Source organism: Dasypus novemcinctus, chromosome 23 (assembly GCF_030445035.2).
Source record: "Dasypus novemcinctus isolate mDasNov1 chromosome 23, mDasNov1.1.hap2, whole genome shotgun sequence".
NCBI classification, from domain to species: Eukaryota; Metazoa; Chordata; class Mammalia; order Cingulata; family Dasypodidae; genus Dasypus; species Dasypus novemcinctus.
Genome location: NC_080695.1, coordinates 70,565,692 through 70,579,839, shown reverse-complemented (window position 1 = coordinate 70,579,839; position 14,148 = coordinate 70,565,692). Strand labels below are relative to the sequence as shown.

General features: G+C 40.7%; 1 protein-coding gene across 1 annotated transcript; it reads left to right on the top strand.

Moving 5' to 3' along the window:
* Window positions 1-4,022: 4,022 nt before the first annotated feature.
* Window positions 4,023-4,955, top strand: LOC101423431 (olfactory receptor 1F1-like). The gene has a single exon (XM_004475872.2). It carries the CDS (start codon window positions 4,023-4,025, stop codon window positions 4,953-4,955), a length of 933 nt encoding a protein of 310 aa, XP_004475929.2.
* Window positions 4,956-14,148: the final 9,193 nt, after the last annotated feature.

Sequence of the window (14,148 nt, the reverse complement as noted above, 5' to 3'; positions counted from 1 at the left end):
TCTCAGAATCTCAGATTGCAACTCATGCCAATTTCCCCTTTGTCTCATCTATATTTTTATTAGCTTTAGAGAAGGTGAAACAATTGAGAAAGTCTCTTGTTTCATTAAGTCACAAAATGTAAGAGAAACTGAGTGAAACTTCCTTTCTCATCTTTTCAAAGAAGTCATCGAAGGACAGATATTTAAGCATTATGATTTTCTAGTTCTCTCTGTTTTGGGCACCCCCTGCTTACTGAAAAGATTGCCCAAGGCCTGCTGCTGCTAATTCCGAGGGTAACTTCAGAAGTAGTCAAACTGCTCAAATTCTTCTTAATACTCTTTTGTAATGAAAGTAACTTTTTCTTTTATTATGACAAAATTGTTCATGTTCATTGTTGGAGAATGAGAAAAAAAAACATAACGAAAAGAAAAGAAAATTACTTATTCACAAAACTCAGAGTTAAAAACTTAAGAGCATTTCTTTCCAGTGGTTTCTCTTAAACATTTATATGGATATATACTATTATTTTTATTAGAGAAGATGTACATTTACAGAAAAATCATGGAGAAAATAGAGGGTTCCCACATACCACCCCTTCCTGCTCATTATTAACATCTTGCATTAGTGTGGTACATTTGTTACAATTGATGAAAGAATATTATTATAATTGTACTATTAACTAATTAACTGAAGTCCTTGGTGTGCATTAGGGTTCACTGTGTTGTATAGTCTTATTTTTGAAAAATATTTTATTCTAGTAACCTGTAGACAATCTAAAATTTCCCCATTTAGCCACATTGAAATATGCAAATTAGTGTTGTTAATTACATTCACAATGTTGTGCTACCATCACCACCATCCAGTACCAAAACTTTTCCATAATGCCAAATAGAAATTCTGTACAATTTAAGCCTTAGATCCCCATTCCTTACCCTTGCCAGGCCCCTGGTAATGGGTAGTCTAGTTTCTCACTTTCTGGTGATTTCTTAAGAGTAAAGTTCAAATGACCAGAGGAGTTCATGGCTTCTAGCAGGCAGGGCTGCACGAATACTCTCCATCTGAGCACATGTCTTGGCCCTTCTGTCTCCTGCCAGCTGCTGCCAGCAGCTGCCTCAGTCTAAGCAGAAGCTTACCTCTCCTGCCTGTTCCCACCTGCATTTCTGTGCTGAACTGTGATGATTTCCCTAAAATGCCACGTTCATGACGTGAGTCCTCCACTCAAGGGGCTGAAGTGGATTCTCTACCTCCAGGTGCATCCTCCACACCAACAGGGGGAACAGGCCAACCTGCTGGCTTCAGTCAACCAGGTCAGCCCGCCATTCATTCAACAACTCTGCATGGCTGAAGATTAGCAGTGGTGGTGGCCAGCCTTGACTTTAAAGAGGGACTGCTGATACATATCCATTCATATTAGCTTTTGCTTTCTCTTGATTTTACAAGGAAGTTATTCATAAAGTTCCACTGTAATATTTTCAAAAGCAAACATATTGAAATTTATTTTAAGAAAATTACTTCTTCTTCATGTATAATTGGTACATCTCTATCATGTAATGAAAGTAACTGTTTTAGAAATGAAATGGGGTTATATGTGTTGATGTTGATCAGTCATCATGATGTATTATTGAGTGAAAGCCAATGAAAAGCCTTTGTTCAGTATGAGCTGATTTTTATAGAACAAAATTGTATACTCAGAGGAATAAACACTAAATGTTTTTCATCGAAGAATTTGTTCACAAATTTCTTCCATTATGTTATTAAGAAAACATTCAAACACAGTATACTCACCATCCAGATTCTATCTATAACATTTTTCTATACTTTTTAAAATCACATGTCTATTTAGGCCATCCATCCATCAATCCATCCTATTTTCTGATACATTTCATGTTGAATTGAAAATGTCACTACACTTCTCCCTAAATATGTCAGCACGCATTTTTTTCTCTATTTAAAAATGTTACATTAAAAAAATGTAAGAGGTCCTCATATACCCCCCACCCCCCTCGCCCCACAGCATGCATTTTATTAACTAGACTTCAATATTTGTTTTATTTCTTTTCCTTTTAGGTAAAATTTGCATACAATCAAGTGCACAAATCTTAAGGATATGTTTGTTGAGTTTTGACAAATGCAGTCACCTGTGTAACCCTGACCTCTATCTGGAGGTGGAATTACTCTACCCCCATCCTTATAAAGTTCCACATTTTTGATGTTGATTTATTTCTGGGGAAAAGAAGGTGATTGGAGGTGATAGAGGTAAAGAGATATTTTAATTTCTTAAATTTTTTTAAAAAACAAGATACTGTTTGATTTTTGTAATGAGAAAGTACTAATATATTCTGTATGGTATAAAAACAAAAATATATGACAGGAAAAAACAAAGATAAGAAAAAATGCAGTTCATGTTCATGATAGAAAATTTATTTTAAAAAAGCAAAGTGCATTCATCAATTCAATCATTATTAGAGCATTTTCATTATTCCAATATAATAATAAAAGACACACAAAAAAGCTCATCACCCTTCAGTCGCTATGCTTCCCTTGCCATACATCACTGCTTGCCAATGATTACCTCCAAGGAATCCTTTCCAATGTATCCAAAGCAGGACTTACATAACCTGCATAGCAGGTTCTTATTATCAGCATCAGATCCAAGAACCCGAGGAGAAGGGACAATTGCTCTCTGCTTGTCCCTAATGAGGCTACCAGGGAATAGGGCCCTAGAGACCAAGGAGGCTCCCGTAAAGGGCTTGCCCTGTGGTTCCCTCAAGCATCCTTCCTGCACGTAGGGCGGGATCCTCCAGCTCCTCATTCCTGCAGACTTAACAGAAAAGCCCAAGGACCTTCCCTCTCATTGAGACCAAGAACCTCTGGCCAGGTCTGAAGAGGTCAAGGGAGCCTGACACTGCTGCTGCCATCGAGGACAGCAGTTCTTCCTAGGTGAGAGTCAGACCAGGGGGCGTCATGAATAAATGCTTATTAGGAGGCGAAGCCTTGAGGGGGCTCCTCACCACGTCTTTCTTTCAGGTGGAGCTACAGGAACAATTCTGAATTCACCATCTGTGCCTTGAAATCGCCCTGCGCTGACCAGGGAAGGTCCTGCCTGTGTGCTGATGAGTCCCTTAACTCTGGGTAACACCAACGGGCGTTTATCAATTGGTGCAACCAGCTGAGAGCCTCTCATACCTTTGGGTCATTTCCATTTTACTTCTTCCTGTTTGACCAGGTTGCTCAGGAGACACAGCCCAGAAGGCCTGACCCAGACCTCCTGAGAGTGCCTGCAAGCGGCAGCCGAGGGCAGCGGCGTCACCCCGGGGGCAGTTGTGTAATGATTGCTGAAATATTGCTCAGAGCACACGTGTTAAGAATGTGTCAGTTTTAATCTTTTTTCATCAGTTGTAACAAAGGTACGACAATAAGGGGCAGATGGATTGGTGTGATTTTTACATGATTTTTCTGTAAACCTACAACTTCTTTAATTAAACAAAATAAAATAAGAAAAAGATAATTTAAAAATGATGTGTGACACAGCCAGATCAGAAAACATAAAACTGAAACTCAGAGACGTTAACTTTCTTTACAGCAAGACCACTTAGCATATTGATGACATGAGCCCTGTGGATTCAATGTCAGTCTCCATGGTAACGTTTTGCATAGATGTTCTCCATATTCATTACGAACATAAAAGTCTTTATTAATATTCTTATATTTGTAGTGTTTGATAACATTTACTTTGTCAGAATACATGGTGAAGGTAAAAAGTTTAATCAGTTCAGAAGGCTCTAGAAACAAAACCACTGTCATCACTTGCCTGGGTGTCCTGTCCGTGGTGCTCTGTACACAAGATCATTTGTATTTATTCTTCTCATGAAGTAATGGAGCCTTGAAAGAGATCTGGCTGCTGAAGAGAAACTCTAGTATTTTATATATATCACGTGGTCTTTCCCTTTGTAACCTTCTTAATTGCTTCACCGTAATCATCCTTTTCCAGGCTATTGAATCTATCAGGCTTTGTCTGCATTTGGCCCAGACCCCCACACCCATGAACCGGGAAAACCAGTCTAGTGTCTCTGAGTTCCTCCTCCTGGGTCTCTCCAGGAAGCCCCAGCAGCAGCAGCTCCTCTTCGTGCTCTTCCTGGGCATGTACCTGGCCACGGTCCTGGGGAACCTGCTCATCATCCTGGCCATCAGCACAGACTCCCGCCTGCACACCCCCATGTACTTCTTCCTCTGCAACCTGTCCTTCGTGGATGGCTGCTTCTCCTCCACCAGCATCCCCAAGATGCTGACCAATCACATACTTGGGATCCAGACCATCTCCTACCCTGGGTGTCTCACACAGATGTATTTCTTCATTGTGTTTACTGACATGGACAATTTCCTCCTGGCTGTGATGGCCTATGACCGCTTTGTTGCTATCTCCCACCCCTTACACTACTCAACAAAGATGTCCCATCAGCTCTGTGCTCTGCTGGTCACTGGATCATGGGTTATGTCCAACCTCAATAGTCTGTTGCATACCCTGCTGATGGCGCGACTCTCATTCTGTGCAAACAACATCATCCCCCACTTCTTCTGTGACATTGGTCCTCTGCTGAAACTCTCCTGCTCTGACACACAGCTTAATGAAATGCTGATTGTCACCGAGGGTGCTCTGATAATGATGATCCCATTGGTTTACATACTGGCTTCGTATATCCATATCACCTGTGCTGTTCTGAGAGTCCCGTCCACAAAGGGAAAATGGAAAGCCTTCTCCACCTGTGGCTCCCACCTCACTGCAGTTTCCCTCTTCTACGGCACCATCATTGCTGTGTACTTCAACCCTTCATCCTCACACTCAGCTGAGAAAGACACTGCAGCTACTGTGCTGTACACAGTGGTGACGCCTATGCTGAACCCCTTCATCTACAGCCTGAGGAACAGGGACCTGAAAGGGGCTCTGAGAAAAGTGATGGGCAGGACATGTTCTTAGTGATGAAAGTATCGTGGGCCTCTCATTCCCAGTCCTATAAATACTTGCCAAGTCACTATAATGTAGCAATCCTTATATTGATAAATGTCTGTGAGAAGCAGAAAAATTACTCTCCATAGATACATATCAAGTAACTCTGACTTAATTACAACCCTGTTCTCTCAGGTAGAGAGTGATATTTGTTTTAATTACCGTGGTTCAAATTATTTTCCATTAAAACTGAGTTTTTCCTTTCTAAACGGTTTCAAAAAGCTACATGTAACAAATACATTTGCACTTTGCTTTTGGAAATCCTCTCAGAATTTGAAGCAGTGGTTTTCAGTCCTGGCTCTATGTTAGTACCACCTGGGGAACTTTGAAAATAGACTGCTGCTGGGTGAAAAGTCAACAATTAAATGGGAGTCTCTGAGGTGGGATCCAGTCGTTGGTACTTTTCCTCCTTTACGTTGCCCAGGGTTGAGCAGGGTGAGGGTGGGGGGTTCTGCTGCACATTCTGTGCTGCAGTCACGCTGCTGTGAATACCCTTTCTGATTGCTCATCATGAAGAGGACCCTGATGTCTAATCTGAGTAATATTAGTAAAGGGAAAAACAGAGTCCCTGGAAATTCCCTGTGGAGCATCACAGGATCTTGTGCTGAGAAGAGCAGTCCTCTGGCCATTCATACAGAATTCTAAGAATTCTTCTCTCATGATTTTTAGTTTCTCTCCATCTAATTTGACTTCCTTACTTTATGGGGGTATAGTTAGCATAAGGAATGCCTTTGAACCAATTTTTCCCAACTGTAAGTTGCATTGTAGCTCACATGTAGGGTCACAGCTCTGTCTGTATCCATGACCATTTCTACTGATAACCGGAGGGACACTTCACCAACTGGGGCGAGAATAGGGTCATATTTCCTTCCTTCTATCATTTCCATCCGTGTCCGCCGGCTTGATCACCACACAGTTCCATATTTCCCACTGGTTGGTAAAGAACCCCTAAGTTGCTCAGTCCACCAGAGTCAGCCAGGCCAGAGGTTCACGACTGTAACAGACTCATGGATTACACACACAATAGTTTTGTGCTTTTAGTCTTTTCTTTGCTTGAGTTCTGTTTAATGATAAAAATCACTGCCTGTGCTTTCTGTGGTTTGGGCTGCCAGGTGTGTATACCTGGCCATTCTCCATGACCTGTCTGAGTTATGTGATGTGGGGAATGGGCTCCTATTTTCAGTCAGGGGCTTCTTTTAAAGGCTTTCCTGCTGTATCTGCTTCTCGTGAGTGAGTAAAAAGATCGGACTCCAGAGCCTGTCCTGGAAAGAAGGGCTACGGATGATGCCTCCACATTATATTCATTCTTTAAAATTTTGAAATTATACAATATAATATATCCTTATTATGGGTTGTTTTTGAAAATGCTGAATTTTTTAAAATGTTATATATGTTCTTTTTTTAAAAATTTTATTCATTTTGTAAAAATATTACATTAAAAAAATATGAGGTCCCATTCAACCCTACCACCCCCACCCCACCATTCCCCCCCCAGCAACACTCACTCCCATCATCATGACACATCCATTGCATTTGGTAAGTACATCTCTGGGCATCTCTGCACCTCATGGTCAATGATCCACATCATAGCCCGTACTCTCCCACGTTCCATCCAGTGGGCCCTGGGAGGGTTTACAATGTCCGGTGATTGCCCCTGAAGCACCATCCAGGGCAACTCCAAGTCCCAAAAACGCCTCCACATCTCATGTCTTCCTCCCATTCCCCATACCCACCAGCCACCATGGCCTCTTTTCCCACACCAATGCCACCTTTTCTCTGTGGACCTTGGATTGGTTGTGTCCATTGCACTTCTATGTCAAGAGGAGGCTCAGATTCACATGGATACTGGATGCAATCCTCCTACTTTCAGTTGTAGGCACTCTAGGCTCCATGGTGTGGTGGTTGTCCTTCTTCAACTCCATCTTAGCTGAGTGGGGTGAGTCCAATAAATCAGCGTGTAGGAGTTGAAGTCTGTTGAGGCTTAGGACCTGGCTATCATATTGTCAGAGATTCAAATCCCCTAAATATATCTTAAACCCCAACACCAACTACAATTCCAGTAAAGTAGCATGAAAGTCTTGTGAAAAGAGATCCCATCTGAGTCCAGTTCCATCACGCAGAAACACCAGCTCCAAAGAAGGGCCATCTGACATGGCAGTTAACCCCATCTGCCATGACCATAGAACCCGTGGGTCTCTTTAGCCCTCAAAGGAGCCAATACCTGGGGTTGATCTACTTTATCTGTCTCTTAGACTCTGCTCAGTTGTGCATAAGGGCAATCCTTCTGACAACCTCCAGACTCTTTTTTAGAGACTCGTAGCCATATAAACTCATTTCTCCTTTCCATTTCCCCCTTACATTAGGTCAAACAGCATTTTAAAGTCATGTTATTATATGTAGACAGGGATATTCTGCTGATCTGCATTGAACCTTTAATTCAAGGTCATTTTCTAGTTGCATCATCAGTTGGTACTTGGTAGTGATCCCTCGGTGCCAGGGAGGCTCATCCCCGGGTGTCATGTCCCACGCTGGGGGGAAGGAAAATGCTGAATATTATATAGAGGGGAATCTAAACTTCTAGCAATGCCATCATTCAGTGAAAGCTTTATGAATAATATCTGTATTTCTGTTGTCTTTTTCCTGTGTACACGTAACCAAATGTATTCACATTTACACATTAATACATGTAGATTATATTCTCTGTAAAATACTGTATTCTGCTTTTTAATTAAATATTATTATGAAATATTTTATCTATACCATTAAAAGTCCTCCAAAAAGTATTTTTATTTTAATTTGCCATCAGGAGACCGCCTTCCACCATGTGCTCCTTCCAGGTTGGCCTCAGAGGCAGAGCTGGACCTCTCAGGATGTCACGCCATTCCCTGGTGGCCAACATCGAGTGAGGGATCCAGGTGGGGTCTATAGGCTCATCCACAACTCTGATGAGCTGTGTAGTCTCTAGAGCTTCCTGTGGCTGTGTGGAACCTGCATCTGAGTGTCACTTTTCCCACTGCACAGTTCTGTTTCTGCCCCCTCCCTTCCACTGGAAGTGATCCCTAGTCAACATCTTTCATCACCCAAACGTGGTTCTGAAGATCCCAACCAGAAATACCCAAATTGGTAGATCCCACAGTTCAATATTAGTAAAAATGACAGCATGACAGCAAATGAAAAATAACAGCTATGCCATGTTGCCTGACCAAAGGTCCATTTGTCTTTTCACTAACTATTCATCAATAACATTGTTTAGCATTTTATTTGGAAACACGATTTTGCAAAACACAATGATGTTATCCAGTCATTTTACTTGATTCTTCCCTCATATACTATTGTTAGACATTAGTTTCTTTTTCAAACAGATGGTTGCATTAGAGTCTTAAACACTGTTCTCTTGTTCTTTGTCTCCTAGCTACGCTTATTTTGTCACCTCCTCCTCCATATTCCCATATGTGTATTTTTTTGTCCTCCTGGGGTTTAGTCTTGGACTTCTGTCTCACTCTACTCTCTCTCTTTGGATAATTACACTCACTTTCTTTTTAAAAAAATTTTATTTTGTACATTTAAGAGTTGAAAATACAAATATTTAAAAACTAAAAAGAAAGCAGTTGAATAAAAACAAACATTTCTCAGTTAAATATACTGGATACATATAAATTTTTTTGAACCATATAATATGTTGCACAACATATTTGATTCATAGTTATGCAGTCATACAGTATTTGTCCTTTTGTGTCTGGCTTGCTTCACTCAACCTATAGTCCTCCAGCTTTATCCATGTTGTCATATGCTTTACAACTTCATTTCTTCTTACAACTGCATAATAATGTGAATACCCCACTCTTTGTTTATCCATTCATCTGTTGATGAACACTGGGGTTGTTTCCAACTTTTGGCAATCGTGAATAATGCCACTATGAACATCAGTGTGCAGATATCTGTTTGTGTCACTGCTCTCAGTTCTTCTGGGTATACACCTAGCAGTGATATTGCAGGGTCACGTGGCAAGGTACAGTCAACTTCTTTAGGAACTGCCAAACAGTCCTCCACAGTGACTGTACCATTCTGCATTCCCACCAACAGTGAATATCTCTTCACATCCTCTCCAACACTTGTAGTTCTCTGTCTTTTTAATAGTGGTCATTCTGATAGGTGAGAAATGAAATTGCATTGGAATTTTGATTTGCATTTCCCTAATCATTAGCGATGTTGAGCATTTCTTCATGTGATTTTTTGCTATTTATATTTCTTCTTTGGACAAATGTCTATTCAAGTCTTTTGCCCATTTTGTAATTGGGTCGTTTGTCTTTTTATCATTGAGTTATAACATCTCTTTATATAACCTGGATATTAAACCCTTATTAGATATGTGATTTCCAAATATTTTCTCCCATTGAGTTGGCTGCCTTTTCACTCTTATGACAAAGTCCTGTGAGGTGCAAGAGTGTTTAAATTGGAGGAGGTCCCACTTATCTATTTTTTCTTTTGTTGCAGGTTCTTTGGGTGCAAGGTCCAAGAAACTACAACTACTACAAGGTCTTGCAGATGTTTCCCTAAATTTTTCTTCTAGTAGTTTTATGGTCCTGACTCTTATATTTAAGTCTTTGATCCATTTTGAGTTGATTATTGAACAGGAAGTGATATAGTACACCCAATTTCATGTCTTTAACTAAGCCTATATTGGTGAGTTATGAATCCATATCTGTCAGACTTTTCCTTGACCTGTAGCTGCATACTGCCCAACTCCTAGAGCACTCCATCTGGCTGTCTTTTATAGCTTCATACCCACATGTCCTAAGTGGAACCGCCCATCTCCCTACTGCCACCATCAGATACTATCACCCACCCTACATAGACTAACGCCACATATTTTTCTCCTGTTGGAGTTGCTGATCTCAGTGGTACCAACATGTTACAACCCCCCCCACCCCTTATTCCACATATCCAATCAGTTACTAAGGGCTCTGCTCTCCTCCTTAGCGTCCTTCAGAATTATTCCCTACTTTCCACGTTTGTCATTGTTCAGGGTCTCACCTCTTCCAGGACTGTTGTAACACTCTGAAGTTGGTCTCTCTGCCTTCCAATTTCCCTTCTTCCATGTCATGCACAACAGAGCAGCCATAGGGGCCTTTTAAAAATGACAAGCAGATCAGATCCTTTCTGGGATTGCAGTCTTTGAAGGTATTTACACTGACTCTAGGATAAAATCAAAACCTCTCAATATGACTTATCATGGAGTGACTATAAAATTTGTAATCCAAGCCCTGGCACTTATGAGTGAAGGCGGGTGTGGTCGGTTGAATTATGAACTGCAGAAAAACATGTTTTTAATCTTAATCCAGTCCTGTGGTCCTGGACCCGTTTCATATAGGATCTTTTATCTATCTATCTATCTATCTATCTATCTATCTATCTATCTATCTATCTATCTATCTATCTATTTCCCCCTCCCCCTACCTCCTTGCCCTCGCCCCAGTTGTCCGTTCTCTGGAGGAGAAAGCCTCACCTTGCTGGTGCCTTGATTTTGGACTTCTCCTAGCCTCAAAACCATGAGTCGATAAAGTTCATTGTTTAAGCCAACCCATTGTACGGTCATTTTCTTTTAGAAGCTGGGAAAATAAGATGTGTGGTTTATCAACAATTAGAGGTTAAATCGGGAATCTGCCAAGCAAACCAACATGCGTTGTCCTTTCATATATTTATAGGGTTATGTGATCTGCAGTCTGACTCTTCCTCCATTCTTTTCTCTCCACTCTATAGTTACACACGAACTCCAGCCGTATCTGATGGCTACTTCCCCAACAGACTAGGTATCATATGGCCACACTTCCTTCCTTCTGTCTGTCATTTCTTCCCAAGTGTCCTTTCCAGTAGGCTTTCTGGATGGGACTCTCAACACAGCACAGGTGATAGGGATATATGAAGCCAGGATGTAAACAAACAGGTTGATTCCTATCAGGGCAGCCTCAGTGAGCATCATCATCTTCTTGAAGAGAATACACCCAAGTGTCCACCAACAGTGTAATATATAAAGATGATGTGGTATATCTAGACAACGGAATGTTATTCAGCCATAAAAAGGAATGAAGTTATGATACATTCTACACATGGATGAATCTTGAAATCTGTGTTGTATGAAATAAGCCAGGCACAAGTTGTATGAAATAAACCAGGCACAAAGGGTAGCTGTTATATGATTCCACTTATTTGGGTTATCTAAAATAGTCAAATTCATAGAGCCAGAAAGTTAGAATACAGATTACCAGGGGATGAGGTAAAGGAGGAGTTGGGCAGTATCGCTTGATAGTACAGAATTTCTATTTGGGGTGTGTAATTAATACCGCTAAATTATACACTTAAAATGATTAAAATGGAAAATTATATGTTACATGTGTTTTACCACAATAAAAATATTCAACAAACATACACTTATCATTCATTCTGTGCCAGGTACACCCTTACACACATCCCCTGCAGTGACACTAAGACACAGCCTCTGTCCTTTAGCCACTTTCTAGTTAGGGAGCGGATGATGGTGAGAGACAAAGTAACAAATTAGGCAAAATTAGTGTATTATGTAGAATTACTATCAGAGGAAATAATTTCTTATTTTATCAGTACTATTTGCCATGTACCAAGTACTGTATGTATCTAATCTTGTTTGATCCACACAACCGCTGCTCAAGGTACAGCGCTTATTTTACTGCTGGGCACAGTTAAGGGACAGCAGAGCTAAGATTTGAACCCATCTCCATGACTGCAAGCCCAGAATCTTCCCACTATACAGGGTTACTGGGGAAACAGCACAGAGAATGTACCTTTATCACATTAGGTAAAAAATGACTTTGCAGTGGAGATGATGATGATGACCATATGTTTTAATTTCCTGGGCTACTCAAACAAATATCATGCAAAGGGATAGCTTAAACAATGGAAATTTAATGTCATTTCCAAGCTAAATGAAACAGCTGGAGGATGTGACCATTCAGCCTCCTTGTAGTTACAGTTCTCATAAAGTAATTAACTGGAATTCTGGTTTATACCTCAACATTCAGAAGTTTAGCTAACGTGAGTCTACCTGCTAAGAATTATCTGATCTGAGTGCATTTATCAACCCAATTTTTGAGCCTGCAAGACTCTGGACTTGGATGAATTCACCAAGAGAATGCCACCAGTTGTCTAGTCCTGGAGGCATATCTTAGTATTTCTGTATAAGGACTTGAAAAAATAGAACATGGCATAGATCTGCAACTGAAATAAACAACCTATGGACAAGACAATAAAATGTAATGTAATTAGGTGTATTTTGAGAGCATTAGGGAAATATGGAGATGGGAAATTTGTCATTGTTTATCAGTGTTGTCCAAGGGACAGGATAACCCCAAACTCCCAATATGAAAATGGTCCATTTGAGAAATGTAGTTGCAAGTATGAAAAAGCAGAGCCCATGAGATGGGTTGACTCAATTCATTAAGCACTTATTGAGTATCTACTATGGATGAGGCATGTGTTTATAGGTACAGTGGGGGACACAAAGCTGAAGACCTTTTTGAAACTAGGCCTAAAACGTACTGACTTGCTTTTCTCTGATAATGTAGTTGTCAAGCAACTTTCTCACACTAACCTGGCTTCTCTGCCTGGGGAAACAGTATATGAACTATGGTGGGTAGGGGTTCCTTTGGGAATTCTATTAATGCACAGAATCACAAGTTGGCATTCTGATTCTAATACCTGAGTTCCTTGAAGTGAGTCAGTGCATGCTGGACTGATTGCTGAGTTCTAGGAATTGTAAGATTGAGAGTCAAGGTCTTGGAGCAGAGAATATACTTTATGGATGGATCATTGCTCTTGGGCTCGTAAAATTGCTTAATGAACCTCAGGTCATTCCATAGTCCACTGACCAAACTAGCACATTCCAATACTTGTATCAAACATGAGGGCGGACAATTTTAGGTGGGATGATTTTAACAAAACATTTCTCTTTGGCTAGAATTGAAAAGCAGATTGACTTTCCTGCCTTTTCTCATTAAATATTAGATGAGGCATAAGGAAGAATGGGATGTGGACATAAGGGAGAGGATAAGCAAGATGATGGAGAGATATATGGATGTTTGTATTCATAGACAGAACTATTGCAAAGAAGAGAAAAAGAAAGGAGGGAAAAGATGTTGGATGGTGTATTAGCTAGCCAAAAGTGGTGTTGCTGCAAAGTACCAGGAGTCTGTTCACTTTAATAAAGGGTATTTATTTGGGGTAGAAGTTACAAGGCTGTAAAGAGTCTAACTCAAGGTACCATAAGAGGTACTTCTTCACCCAAAGTCTGTTGCCACATGTTGACACAAGATGGCGGGTGATATCTGTGAGGGTTCAGCCATCCTCTTCCCTCTTAAGGCTCTGTGGGTCCAGCTTCTTCCGATCTCAGCTGCAGGTTGGCATCAGGCTGGCCTCCTTTCCTGGGACTTGTTTCTTTCCGGGTCCAGCTGTTCTGGTCTCTTCACAAGATCAGCTGTAAACTATCAGGCTCATCCCTTCCTGGGACTGCAGGATACCCTGTGTATCTCCTACTCTTTGTTGAGAGTCTGTTTTATCAGCTCACCAAGGGGGCCAGGACTCAATGCTGAGTCGCACTCTAATGACATGGTTGAATCAAAGCCCTAATCTTAATTTAATCAAGTAAATGCAGCCTTTGCATTTAATACAACCAAAGGGTATTCTGCCCAGAGGAACTGACCAATTTCAGATGAGCTGTGAGGTTCTTCATATGGGGTTAAGAATACCTGGCTTGATTTTGTGAAATTAGACTAACATTATATAAGATACTGCAAGTGAAGGTGATTTCTTTAGAGAGTGTAGAATTCTATAGAAATCTAAAGTATAATACCACATGGACACTGGAGACAGACACATAGTGATAAGTCTGAACTATGTCAATAACCTCTGGGCCTTGAACCACACATGCCAACCCTGTTGTTTGTGGCACACAGTAGGTGTTTGGGTAAATAAGTGTAAAACATTTTAAATAAGACTAAGCATGTCCTGATAGCTTAAGGTTCTTGGGAACATGTCAAGGTCAGTAACCTCATGTTCACCTGACCAGAGAGATAAGGAGAAAAAGCGTGTAGAGCTGAAGAGACATTATATGATGGATGAGTTCCTGCCTGTC